Source organism: Semicossyphus pulcher, unplaced genomic scaffold, assembly GCF_022749685.1.
Source record: "Semicossyphus pulcher isolate SPU_LCO1_2020_fin unplaced genomic scaffold, fSemPul1.0.p SCAF_13, whole genome shotgun sequence".
Lineage (NCBI taxonomy): Eukaryota > Metazoa > Chordata > Actinopteri > Labriformes > Labridae > Semicossyphus > Semicossyphus pulcher.
In genome coordinates this window covers 25456525-25470884 of record NW_027211637.1, presented here as the reverse complement: position 1 = coordinate 25470884, position 14360 = coordinate 25456525, and the positions used below count along the sequence as shown (strand labels likewise).

Sequence of the window (14360 nt, the reverse complement as noted above, 5' to 3'; positions counted from 1 at the left end):
CCTTACTGACCATTATGACTTCCGGCTGAACTTTCAAAGTAAAGCACTTATTATCACCTATATTTAACATTTTTAAAACAGGGATGACGTTAAAGACAAATTAATCAATAAGCATTCATCGAAAACACGTTAGACTATTTTAACGGCAAAAATATCTACTGAAAAACGTTTAAATTAAAACTGGTAACGTCCCAGCTTTTATCTTGAAGCTCAGTCTGTCTATCCGCCATCGGTATAATACCTAGGTAACTGTACGAAACGCACACTTTATCTCTCCTGTTCAGAAAACGTGAACACAGGCAGCCGACTGTCCCAAAGTTTGGGCTGCACTTCACCCAGGAGACAAGGAAGTTTACCACTTTAGAAATCCCTCCTATTCGTTGATATTCTGACCAAGTTTAGTCTTTATTTATACATCTGCAGAGTCTGGTTCATATCGGGACACATGCAGAGGATGGAAAGATTCACTTAAACTTCTGAATAAATATTGCTATATAAATATTTTTAAAAGCAGATATGAACGCAGCTGTGTTTGGGAGAGAACGTTAATATTATGTTTGGGCTGCTGCACTAGCAGCAACATGGGGAATCAGATTAGCATTCCACAGAAGGCCTTTCAAAGACATGAGAAACAACATACTGTTATGATTAATGCAACTGAAAGGCATCAGCACCGAAGCAAAGTAGGAAAGGATTTTCATAAACGCAAAGTAATCTCAAAATGAAAAGATTTAAAACCATTTCAGATGAGATTAGAGATCACAGATAAATGCTGCACAAGGTCAGTAAAAATCCTGGCAGAGACTATGCAAAAACAGGAGTTCCTGAAAACGACCTGATGAGAAATTGCTATGTATATACTGTATGTTTTTCTGATGATTACTCTTACTAACTCCAACTCCTTGTTGATGGGACAGGAGCCACTTAATTTAGCAGTTCATTTCATACTATGAGTAGCAGTCTGCCTCCATCTAGTGGCAATCAAAGAGAAGAAAAGCACCAGGAAGATGAAGTTCTTTATGAATAAAGCTTTTTTAAATTATGTAGTAAGATAAGTGTACAATATAAGCAGGCATTTCTTTGTCATAACAATGGCTTTTATTTCCCAAAGCAAGGCTGCTTTGAATTCTGAAATTACAAACTGCAGACTCTTGTAAAGCAAGTTAGAAAAGTAATAATAATAAGGCAATGTTCTCGTTGGACACAGAACCCACAATGGGTAACAGAGTTACAGAATGTATTAAAATTGTGATATTCACATAATGTAATTACAACTATGTGATTTTAATTTTTAGAACCGTATTTTTTCTTCATCAACATGTACTTAAAAAAAATGTACCACTGTATAAAATGTCAACTCTGCACCTTAAAAACGTGTTACACATGTAAAAGGAAAAAATAAATCAACCTGAGCAAAATTCAAAGTAGACAGGTAAAACTGGAGGACTGCAATTTAAATAATGAACATGTGTTTGATGGTTAATGTACGTCTAGGATGCAAACGGAACTCTGACTAGTACAACAACAGCCAAAAGATTGCTAATCAATGACAGCAGGCCATTTCAAATGTTTAGGACTCAAGAATAAAAGATTCATAAGAACAGGTTAACTTGAATGACACTTGAAGGCACCGTAACATACAGGAAGCACACTCTAAAGAGAGATGATTAATAACAGAGGAGGAAATGTTTGACCAGCTGAAATAAACAAAACTCAAGAACTCAAGATGAGCAAACTTATCATGTTAAAATATTCCTAAAGCACCCATTCATGTGTCAGTTACTCCTTAAGTCCAGATGACACAGTTACTATTTGCTACAGCAGTCCATTAACAGTAGATGTGTGTATTAGACAAGCTGCAAGATGACATCAACCATTGCCTTTAGTATATACAGTTTTCCCTTTTTAAATCAGTGTTACGTGAGGTTGAAGTGAAAGCTTGTGTGGGGAATTCCTCATGTAGCAGGGGCAGATGTTCGACCCGACCACGTCAGCCTGCGCTAAAGTAAATTTCTTGTCTTTTCAAACCATACAGTTGCTTTGATTAAACTGTGACCTGTTCATTTTACTGTCCATCGTCCTCTCTCGTCCGCTCTTCCGTTAACTTCTGCACAAATTCCACTTCTGCTGCGATCTTGACAGAGGTACATGAGTCTTGGAGTGTTTAAACTCTGTCATCTGTAAATAAAAAAAAAAAAACATTGGAGGAAAAAGAACAGGTTGTACATATGAAAATAGGCTGCTTCTTGTCATACAGAGCAGGTTTAAGTAATTTATGTTGCTCTGACCGGTGGAAGCTGCCGTGTGCTGCCTGGTGCTCTTGACTTGTAGGAAGATGGTGTAGGTGTCATAAGCAAACAGCAGACCAGCGATCAAACCAAAGACCTAAAAAAGGAAAGAACTCAGGGTAAGAAATTGTGCAATGGTCTGTTCACAGAGCTTTCGAAACACGCTGTTTTGCAACTTCAATGTATTCAAAATGCTGAGTAAACTAACATATATGAACACATCACTCCAGTTCTAAAATCCTTACACAGTTACTCATGTCTCTGGTTGTGTATGTATCTCTGTGGCTCAGCACCCAAATACATCTTTTGACATGCTTTGGACATATAAACCTTCTGAGACCCTGAGGACATGTGGGGCTGGTCTACTAGCAGTCCCAAGAATTAGACAAAGCCCTGTGAAGCAGCATTTTGTTATCATGCAGCAAAGACCTGGAATAATCTCCCAGATGATGTTAGACAAGCCCTGACTCTGACCACTTTAAAGGGGACACATTTTAGCTATGCAATCAATTTTCTGTTATTCTAATGTGTTTTTGAATCATGTTGGTAAAGTTTGTTTCGTTTTAAAAATGTTATACATATTTTTATTTTGAAAAAGCCGCTTTGCCAATCAAAGGTTAGGCATTAGCCACGACTGGCTGACAGTATTTGAAGTGGCCGCGTAGCCGCACTGCACTGTCACTCCAAAGTTGTAGAAAACATGGCTGCTCTAGGATCGGTTATTCGGCCTTACATGCACATGTACGAGTCAGAATCGTCAGGAGGTATCAGAATGGTAAGTTGAAATCTTGACAACGACTCGACTACAAGCCAGTGCAAGAAGGCAGCCTGAGGTGAATGACGATTTGTGGATTTCAGCGAAAGCAAGGTTCTACTTAGAAACCTGCAGCTGTTCTGAACGGCCCATTTCAGAGGCGACCTTTTTGAAAATGTAATTCTCGAAAAACACGGAATTATGCAGTTTTCCTTTTTCACTGGGAACAATAAACACCAAAAAATGTGAAACCCATGAGCAATATGAGAATATCCATTCAAAAGATGTGGCCCTTTTAAAGTCAACACTGCACTTATCTGCACTTTTGCTATTTTAATGAATTTTATTAATGTATTTTAAGGGTTTTTGAGTTTGCTCTTTTAAATGTTCAATCATTTTAATCTGTCGCTGTGTATTATTACTCTGTAATGCACCTTGAATTGCCTCAGTGTATGAAATGTGCTATACAAATAAAGCTGCCTTGCATTCACACACCATGCCTAAAAAGTTAGTTTATACAAAAATACATATACACTACCGGTCAAAAGTTTTAGAACACCCCAATTTTTCCAGTTTTTTATTGAAAATTATTCAATTGAATGTCTCATTGCACTCTGAAATGAAAGCATAGTAAAAAATAAGCAATTGGAGTTAAAAAATAAATCATAGAATCAATTTATAGACCAAAATGTATTCTAAACTTTTGACTCATCAAAGTAGCCACCTTTGGCAGATATAACACCTGAACACACTCGTGGCATTCTTTCTACAAAGTTCTTCCCACATCTGTTGCAGAAGTTCCCATAAATGTGTAGCACTTGTAGGTTGCTTTGCTTTCACTCTTCTGTCCAGTTCATCCCAAACCTCCTTGATGGGGTGTAAGTCTGGAGACTGTGCCGGCCACTCCATGTTTTCAAGATCTTGTTCTTTTTTCCCCGAGGTAGTTCTGGCATAGCTTGGACTGTTTTGGGTCATTATCTCGCTGTAGGATGAACCTCTGACCAACTAGGCGCAAACCAGAGGGTATTGCAAGGCGCTGCAGAATGCTGTGGTAGCCATTTTGGTTCAGGGTGCCTCTCACTCTGTACAAGTCACCAACCCTGGATCCAGCAAAACAGCCCCAGACCATCACACTTCCTCCTCCATGTTTGACAGTTGATGTCACACACTGTAGAACCATCCTTTCGCCTACTCGACGGTGTACAAAGATCCTGCGTGATGAAAGATTTCAAATGATTCATCAGTCCATAATACCTCTTTCCAGTCTCCAGTAGTCCAATGGCGGTGTTTCACGGCCCAGGCAAGCCTCTTTGTCTTATTCTGACGTCTAAGCAATGGCTTTCTTGCTGCAACTCGTCCTGTCCAACCTGCAGCTCGAAGTCTTCTCTTCACAGTTGAAACTGAGACTTGCTTACTACGACCACGATTAAGCTGTGCTTGAAGCTGTTGTCCTGTGAGCTGCCTATCAAGCAAACTCTCAGAAACTTGTCCTCTGATTCAGTTGTGGCTTTGGGTCTGCCACACCTCTTCCTGTCAGAGTTTCCCCCAGTTTCTGAGTGCCTTTTGGTGGGGAAGGAAACTGTACTCCCACACTACTTTCTGCAGTACAATACTGTTCAACTGATGCTCACGAGGGTATGGTGCCACAGTGTGTTCCAACACTGCTATTATGCAGACAGAGGCAGTTGTAAGTAATCAAGAAAAGTTGGAACACCTGTAGGAATTAGTAGCACCAGCTTTCAAGGCTTGATCAACCTCCATTGCTGCAGAACAGCCTTAAATTGTGAACCCATTTCGTATTCCCTGAAAAAGGCCTTTTTGTATAATTCTGAAATGTACATTATTTTTCAGTTTTGGGTAACCTTACCTTTTTTTTTAACCTCTGGCAGTTCACCACTTGCCTTTGTACCATTTCAAGCTATTCATTGGACTTGAACAACTTGAATTGCAATAAAAAACTGGGAAAGAAATTGAGGTGTTCTAAAACTTTTGACCGGTAGTGTATGTTAAAAAAAAAACTAATAGAAATACAAGATTGTTTTGCTTCTCACACCAGAATCCAGGCCGTTTTCATGACGACTTGAGGGTGCAGAAACTACAGAAGTGATCTCAAATCAGGTGTACTGATTTACAAGATTATAACACCTAAGTGGACATGTGGTGAATGTGAAGTGGTAACAACTTCACATTCAACCGAAACATGTAAATGTCACTGTGGGTTGCATTTGTGCCAATTGGTGAGATGTAAATGTGTAGCAGCCAGTCACACCCAAACACAATGTATGAAACAAAAGAGCAGACGTAAAAATAGGTCAGATTTGGTTCATGAGAGCAACAATGAGGTTTGTAGTGGGGAAAAGAGATGTGAAATCCACCTGTGCAGAAGTCTAACTGACGTTACAGTTAAATAGTGAAATAAATAAACTTTAACAGATTAAAATGAAACTTGTTAATGTGAGAAAATAATCATATTAAATGTCCTCAATCTAACAGAAAGCAGTGTTGTGGTTTGTTGTGATAAACTTGAATTTGAACTTTACACTTTTATATAACCAATTACAGACTTTTATGATATATCGTTACTGCACTTACACATAAGCTTTATCAGTTTTATCAACATGATCTCTCATCATGCTACATCCTCATTCTCTCTCTCTACTTGTTGCAGTGGCTCGTGTATGTTTAGTGTGTTTTCATGTGTCTCATGACTCTCTATATCCATTTCATTTCCTGATTAAATGACTCCTAACAATATAATTAATGGCTGCATCCTGAGCTACTTTAAGTATTGACTCTGTGTGTGTGTGTTTGTGTGTATTCTACCCTCCTCCCTGGCTCTGTTTCCCTCTGTGTGCCACTTTTCTCTTGTCTCAGACTCATCTTCAAACTGCTCTGACCACAAGTGCAAAATGTCAGTGGCTACCACAAAACCAAACCTCTGTGAAACAGCAAAGAAATGTGTAGGAGACAGGCAAATTGTGGCGTTGTGTGCTCTTGAATGAACTTAAAACAGGAAGGAAGCATGACGCAGAATTTGGTTAGCACTCATCGCTGACTAAACGCCTTTCCTGTAACGTTTTTTCATCATATCAAACAAAAACAAACGAGTTTACATGCCACATTTGTTGCAGCTTCTACATCTATAATCGGTTTCCATGGTAGATGGTTGCCAAAACAAACAATAAAACTTGCATATAAAGAGTTTCATTCATTTACTGACCCCGCCTGCGATACGAGCGCCGTCCCCGGCTCCTCCGATCACACAGATCAGAGACGTGATGAGGTACAGCACAGCGCCGATTCCAGCACGGAAAAGATCCTGCACAAAAGAGGGAAGCAGACTATGAAGCAACCGTGCATCTGCAGTATGTGCGCTGTAAAATCGTGTGGTAAGACACGTAGAAGACTCACGCTCCAGAGCCAGTTGACCACTTGGAACTGCTTGTCCAGCTCCATCATGAAGATGCCGAAGAAGACCATGGCGAAGACCATCTCGCAGATGGCCACGGCGGAGTAGCCTCCATGACGAGACGAAGCGTAGCAGATGATGATGATTAAACTGATTAGCTGAAGAAGTGGAAGTAAAAAGAGACGGTTTAAAAGACGATAAACAGAGAGGCCATTATTATGACATCAAAGCAGTTAAGATATCCCAGGATACTTTGCAAGAAAATAGATGCTGCCTTGATTCCTTATCCTGTTAGACTCTGCATTTCAGGTATTAAACATGTATTGATCCTTTATTATATAATCTATAAAGGTTATATTGCAAATACATTAAATAAATAATTGCATTCTCAGTCCACAGGGCAGTGCTGGGTTTGAGTTATTGTGTCAGCAGGATTGGAAGGATGTTGGTTTAAGCAAAGGAAGAAACACCATTAATTTCAATTTAACTACTTTTAAATCCTATAATTGCCAAAGTCAGTGCACAACTTTTTCTTACAAGGTGCATTGAGCTACATTTGCATTCCGTTTAGTTGGATTCTGTAGCCTTTAAATTCAGTTTGTCAGGTGCCTGCAACATTTATAGGAGGTTAGTTTAACACTTTTCATCCCTCTGTTTACCTGACAATCCCATTGTGCTGCAACACAAAGATTGAGATGAGATGACCAGACTAACAACATGAAATTCATCTCGTTTAATAAAACAGATGTTGACAAAGTTTTCCTTTTAGGACATGATTGACAGTTGAATAAATTTCATAATACATCACAATATATCACAATAATATATTAATAGTATCATATCCTGACTTAAAGCTCCTGTGAGGAGTTTTTCACTGGTTATGAAACAGACTGAAATTTATTCTGATCACTCTATATGAGCTACAAAAGCAAAATTGATTGATTGATTATTTCTATATAGTTATTTTCAATGCCTGAAGCTGGCTGGGGGGGATTAGGAGCAAACATTTCAAGTGCGTGATACATATGACTGTTAAAGAAAGCAGGGTGAGATTGGTCCTTAAAAAACACCACTTAAGGATGTACAGGACAAAATCAGCAAAGAGATAAGAGGTACAGCTTTGTCCACAGGGGGCGCCAAAATAAACACAAACCGAAAATTCATCACAGGAGCTTTAAGTATTCTGATATCGTATTGTCAGGCCTCTGGTGATAAAGGACTCAGCATCAACTCAACAGCCGGGGCCGGTCAGACACTGCATCATTGTTTCATTTACTGCAGGCAGCTCACAACAAAAAAATACTACACCAAAATACTGTCAGGGTGAGACAACTGGACGCACTACAATGCGTGCTGTCAGTCCGTCTATCACATGCTGCTCTCCTCTGAGATTTACAGCACATCATCTTCTTCCATATGAGGGTAAAAAAGTCAGCGTGCATTCTTCTCAGTCCATTCCACTGAAATGGAGCCAACATGGAGAAATCATAAACGCAGGCAGCCCACGGCCCAGAACCAGTATCAGCCTTTTCTGTTCAATCCCGTTATTGTTGCTGCTGTCGAACAGCGTGGGAGGATGAATTCACACTACAACATGTGAAAACTGAGAAGGAGTGGAAATTTCATTTTTTCTCCCGAGGCCTTTTTGAAGGTTGACAAGTGAACAGCATTGTTTTATATTTTCTTTGCATTGCCCTGATTTGCATATTTGCACTTAAGCGTTTACAGAATGTCACTGAGAGTTTACTTTACACATGTGATGTACTGTATGCAAAGTGGAAAGTGTACATTTATAAACATGGCTGAAACTATTTTGAACTACAAACTACTGAAAAACTGAACTGAAACTACTCTGAATAAACCTGCTGATTATCTATTTAATTCATCATTTGGGCTATACATCTGGTTTGTATATTGGAGAGAACCTGGCAATACTATTATATACAGATGAAGGTGGGGATACAATATTGTGATGTCTTTCAATATTGTAAGAAAAGCAATATGTTATTATTTTTCAAATCTATTTAATAAAACCTGTAACAGTATAAAGAACACAAAACCATACATTAGGGGATTAAGAAAATGTATACGCCACCAGAACAGCGTCCCTGTGACATCAACATCAAAGCACTACTTTTTAAAGATTTGAGCAAAGGAATTAACTTCTCCTTTATCGGTAAGATGAAACGTTGCATGTGAAATATTAATTAAAAATTGATACAGTGCTTTTAAGAATCGATACAGTGTCATAAATCATAATATTGCAATAATTAAGTTTACTGAAATTTTTCTTTCACCCCTGTACAACATCTAAAAAGCTAAAGATGACAGATGTCGTAATTTGGAGCCAGAGTTGTACAGTAGAGATCGGCAGGACGGAGCCGGCGTAGCTACTTCCGCTAACCAAAACATGCACTTAAAGATCCTTGTCAACAGAGCTGTCAATCATCCTTTCAATAGCATCAAATAACTCCTTAAAACTAAACTTGTCAGAAAAATGAACACTTGGACATAAATCAGCATGATAAGAACTAACTATAATGACAGAAAAAATATTCAAGATAAATGTATTTGACGTGTATTTTGATTTTATAGTTTGACTCGTGTCCCATCTGCTAACATAAAGGAGGCGGGCTTTATGACCTATACAGCAGCCAGTCAGCAGGGGGCGCTATAGAGGTCTTTTTACACAGTCTATGCTGAAAACCATTTCAAGAACATATTTTCACATTTGAGAAGCTGGAAACATTAAATGTTTGTCATTAAATGACCTACCAAGAGTGGCTAATTAACCGACAAATCAATTAAGTTTAATGCAGTTATGCATATTAATATTTATAATAGGTGTAATTTTTATCTTCCTATTTCTAATCATCTTACCCTGCATTAAAAAGTAGTTACACTGTATGTGATCCACTGAACTGAAACCTGATGTCTATCTTCCCTGCCTTCTTATGACGTGTCATTCATTTATTCCTGCATTGATAAGGGCACTAAATAAATAGGAAGATGAATCAAATGTGTATTTTAAAAGCACACGTCTTGCACCTTGCAATGTTTTATTCTCAGACATCCTCAGTGGTGAGAGTCAAATCACAGCTCAGTCTATACGATCCCCACATGATGTAACTGACTCCGACACCAGCCCTACATCTGTCACTGCTGCTTGCCCTCCCCTCAGCCGCAACTATTACACAAACGCACAGCCAGCCAGATGCATGAGTAGTTCATGTGTTCTCGAGACTGGCACAGGCTGCCTCTGTAGAGTAGCGGGGGTGGTCGAGGCCCGGGGTCCCGCACAAAAGAGGCTCTATTCAGACCAGAGCGGGCTGTTTTGAGGGCAGAGGCTACAGAGGAGGCCGTCACAGAGCAACTCCCACTACACAAGAGACAAGAAAGGCTGTGAGATGTTGACACCTTTATTTTTCACACACAGCGGCCGATCTGTTTCAGCGTTAAAAGATCCCAGCTATTCACATCAACATAATGAGCTGCCTTTTTAAACCGACAGGAGGGAAATTGTCGTGAATGCTCGGCTAATTATAGTCAGCAGCAACATGAGAGCCAAGAGCGAGTCCGTGGTACAGAGGCACACCAAACAGCAACGGTTGTTAAGGGAAGTCCCTTACATTTTGGGGCGGTTTCTAGTGCCCGCTATGGCTCTCTAAAGTGTAAACCATGTGTTGAGAAACGGAAAGTTCAGTTTCAATTCATCACAGTCATTTCCACACATTTACTCAACTTCTCTTCCACTCTTATTCTCTTTTATTCTTGAAAAAGAAGATGGTTTCCAGTCATAAGACAATGTGGCCGCGTCATATTTATGATATTAACAGCAGGGTAGAGGATCAGCTCAGGGCATGCATGACTCATCCGGATTTCATGCCAATGGCTAAACTGTGCCACATGACAAGCAGACATTTGCACTTACATGGGTGTGTGGCTGTTATCTGGGTGTCATTCTGCAGCTTCAAGTTTAGTCATGCCTTCGACTGAAAGGATAAAAGTAAAAGCTCTGATGCAGTTTGGCAGGGCCTGCTGTCAAAACAACACTGAAAACCACCTTAAATTATACATTTATTCCAATAGACTTCTGGTTTATTATCAGCTTGGAGATTTGAACCTCTGTAATCCTGACTGCTGGGGTTAAATGCCTTATGTCCCATTAGATTGGACATAATAGGCAGTAATGACATTTGTCTTCCTGTTTCACTCCCACAGCCCCTCCCCCTGCACTGTGAACTATCTCAGACATCCAGCACCGGGAAAGACCTTCTTTAGAGTCAACAAACACATATGGGGGAGAGGAAAACAACTTAATACCGAGTGTATCCATTGAAGCATGCAGCTATCCGTGAAAAGCACACCACAGAAGTATGCTAAGCAATTCTCACATTCTGTGTTCCTAAACTTCACACACAGCCTGGACTTTCCATTACCTCGAAGGGAAAGAAAAAAAACTTTACAGTGGGTGTACCACTTTCCACCAACATCCTCCTTTATAATGAGCTTGCTGAGTTATGAGAGCAGGAGTGTCGTGTTGTCAGTGATAAAATGTCCACTTAAAGCTGGGAAAGTGCAAACATTTAAAGTAGAGCACTGTCAGGTATGTCATAATATTCAAATTAGACATGCCCGACTGCTGCAAATCTAATATAAAAACTTACAAAATGCAGAACTTAGGTGAAAAACTCCGGTCAAAGCAACTCATGTGTTAAAGAGCGCACACCGCTGTGAAATGCAAACAAAGGCAATCATGTGAAAACGGTGGTCAAGGACAGTTAAAATAGAAATGTCTTCCAAGCCAGGAAGTGGTTCTTTCTTGCCAGGATGTGGGACAGTTAAACCCACACACCTATTACTAACTCATTATTGGACTTTAGTGTTGCTCTGATGTTTCTAATTCTGCCTTTGTAGGTGCATATGTGCCTTTTAAATAGATCCAGATGGGCAAAAATTTGGGGAAAAGGCCTCTTTATGAGTTTTTATACTGCTAGGAATGTGATATACATTGCATTTTTTCCTCACCATATTTGGGCCACTACTTCCCTGCCTACAAATAGTATGCAGCCTGCTGTAACAAGTAGAAAAGGAAGTGGCGATGCCTGACAACAGCTACTGAGGGTCGAGTTAACCCATATGACCCTTTTACGTGCCATTAACGCTCAGCATTTGGCTCTTTGGTGCCAAATGAGAAAACAGAGGAGCACAAGTGACAGGTGGAAACCCTTAACCCCGCTCTGCATGATCCCTCACCCTGCAGACCACATGCCTCTCATTCCACGGCCACACTGCTTTAGAAAAAGAAGGAAATTAAAATAACACATGCTAAAACACAACTTTAATCTCCTATTTTGAGCCGAATAGTGAGAAAAATCAATAACAGCCACGTAGGGCTGCATATAACCACGTTCATATCCATTAAATATTGATAAGTTGCAGGCTACTTAAGCACACTTTACAAACACAAGGTATACAACTGTTGTACGCAGTTGCTCAAAACAGAGCTAAAATGTACATGTAATGAGTTAACTTACGATTTCAGCCGCGAGGATAAACCCTTTAGGCGTCTTCACGTAACTTTTCAGCTTCTCCAGGCAGTTAGGACCGGACGCAGTTGTATCAGCCATTCTGTTATAACTAACTTATTATACCGACAGTAAATCGCTATCAGAGCTTTGGAGTTAGCAACCGACGAACTGCGTTTGAATAAACAAACTTGTCTCGAGCGCAGAAGAAAAAAGTCCCCGTTGCTGCCGCTCTGCTGACTCAACGGTCGAATGAATCAACGTCTCCGTTGAAAGGTCCCAGTGAAGTAAGGTTAAACTGTGTGTTAGAACTCACTCTCAACCACAGCAAGCTCTAAAGAAACTCTGCTCTCTGTCTGCCTCTGTGAGGAGGAGGGAGGATCCCGGGCTGAGGAGCTGACAGTGGGGCGTTGGCTTTCACTTTTCTCCAGGGGAGCTGCTGCTGTTGGCACCGACGAGCCTAGCTGCCCCCGTGGTGCATTCAATTGCACCTCGTTAACTCCTCGAAAGACCTGTTGCTATTATTTATTTGCCAATTAATTTTTCTAAATTTAAAATTTGCTGCTGCATTTGTTTAAGCTTAATTAGTTTGGAGGCATGAAATAAATATGTCCAGGACATTTTTTTTGCCCGACTGTCCTTAAATTTTGTATGACTTATTAATTAGTATTATTTTTTGTATGAAATGTTAATTAGCATGAATCCTGGTCTTGTTGACTTCAATCTAACATGGTTGTTATGTGTCAAAGTCAATAAAGTACTGCTTGCTTGTTTATGCATCAATGTTTATGTTAAGATAAACACAATAAAATAAGTACATTTATAAAGTAAAGGTTCAAAATGCCTTTGCAGGTCATTTGTTTGTAATGGTATTAATGTTTTCACTGAATTAAATGCTCTTAACATTCGTTCAACATTGTTCATGAGACTATACCTCCATTTGGTTACGTGTACAACTAAGAATCATGGCATTTCCCATGCTCTTTAAAGCATCATATCCTTAATCGAGGAATCTTTTTTCGGGGATATAGATTTACAGGCCCCAGTGTGGTTTTGGTTCAGTATTTAGTATGAGAAACAGCTGGTGACAAATAGCTTACATACGGATCATTATTTTAAACAGACAGTGAGAAGTTTTAACAGGAAACGTATCTACAACAGCACGTCATATTTGCTTTGGCAACAACTGTCATGCAGATAAGAGCTGTGCACTAATAACAGAGGGCGCTTCCTGTGTGTGCAAAAGCCAAGTTAAGGAGGTATTACAAGGTATTTGTAGAAACAGTGCCCACTTGGTGATCATCATTTCACTATATTTAACTGTTTAATTTAATTGTCCATTATTTGCACTACTGTGTCTACAATTCATTCTGCAATAATATCCTCTCTCTGTCGTTTAAATCTTCATCGTCCTCACATTATTCATGGACATGTCTTTAAATAAGGTTCCATAAATTCTTACATTTGAGAATAAAGAAAAGAGGTAAAGGTTGATACCCTCCCCGGTCACTAGGGGGCCCCTTGCAGAGTCCTCCTCACCTACACCACTGGTAGGTGATCAATCAGACCTACAAACAGACCCACATCCCACCTGAAATCGTGTTTAAACGTCTGCTTAACTCAGAAATAACTTTCATTATAAGGTGTTGCTTTGCTGGGTATTGAGCATAGTTTATAAGGAAATGCTTTATATGAAGGTCCTTTTAATAAGCTATGGTTATATAGGTATTCAGGCCCTTATGAGTCGTTATCAGATGCTTATGTAAATTAAATATTAAATATAAGTGTTAATAATAGTATCACAATCCTGGTTATTGTTGGATTATTAGACATTTATAAGCACATTTTAAAATTATCGTTATAATTGTTTAATATATAATTAATATAATAATTGTTTATAATAGCATTACAAACTCATTCATTGAGTCTTACTCACTTACATATTATGCCATTGTTGAGCCTTTACTAAGCTTTGCAGTTGCTTTATAATACATACATTAATACATACTTTACTATGCAGAAATTAGAAATTAATTATGCGCCGGTGCTATATTAAGGTTAATAAATCCCTTAGAGCTTAGAGCTTTTATTAACACTCTTAAACTGTCTATAAAATGTTTGAGCTTATCGTCTTATTCAGATATATTTAATGTTATAAAGCATCTTATAGGGACTTATAAGGGTCTTATTACCAATTAACTAACGCTTATTAAAAGGACCTTAAAGGAACAATATGTAACATTGACAGCTAGTGTCTAAAAAGGGTACTGCAGTCCAAATTCAAAATATTGAAAAGCGTAGCCTCTCCCCGCCCCCTCCTCCCCAGATTCGGGGGAGACTTATCGGTCAGCTCCGGGGCAGAAGCTGCCACTAGCTTTGAG

At 39.3% G+C, this 14360-nt stretch overlaps 1 protein-coding gene across 1 annotated transcript; it reads right to left on the bottom strand.

The window, feature by feature from the left end:
* Positions 1 to 1075: 1075 nt before the first annotated feature.
* Positions 1076 to 12394, bottom strand: plp2b (proteolipid protein 2b). Its single transcript, XM_069660442.1, has 5 exons — positions 11989 to 12394; positions 6454 to 6609; positions 6263 to 6361; positions 2289 to 2385; positions 1076 to 2178 (listed from the first exon to the last, which is right to left on the bottom strand). Exons 1-5 carry the CDS (start codon positions 12079 to 12081, stop codon positions 2165 to 2167), a joined length of 459 nt encoding a protein of 152 aa, XP_069516543.1. The 5' UTR covers positions 12082 to 12394; the 3' UTR covers positions 1076 to 2164.
* Between the last annotated feature and the right edge of the window lie 1966 nt (positions 12395 to 14360).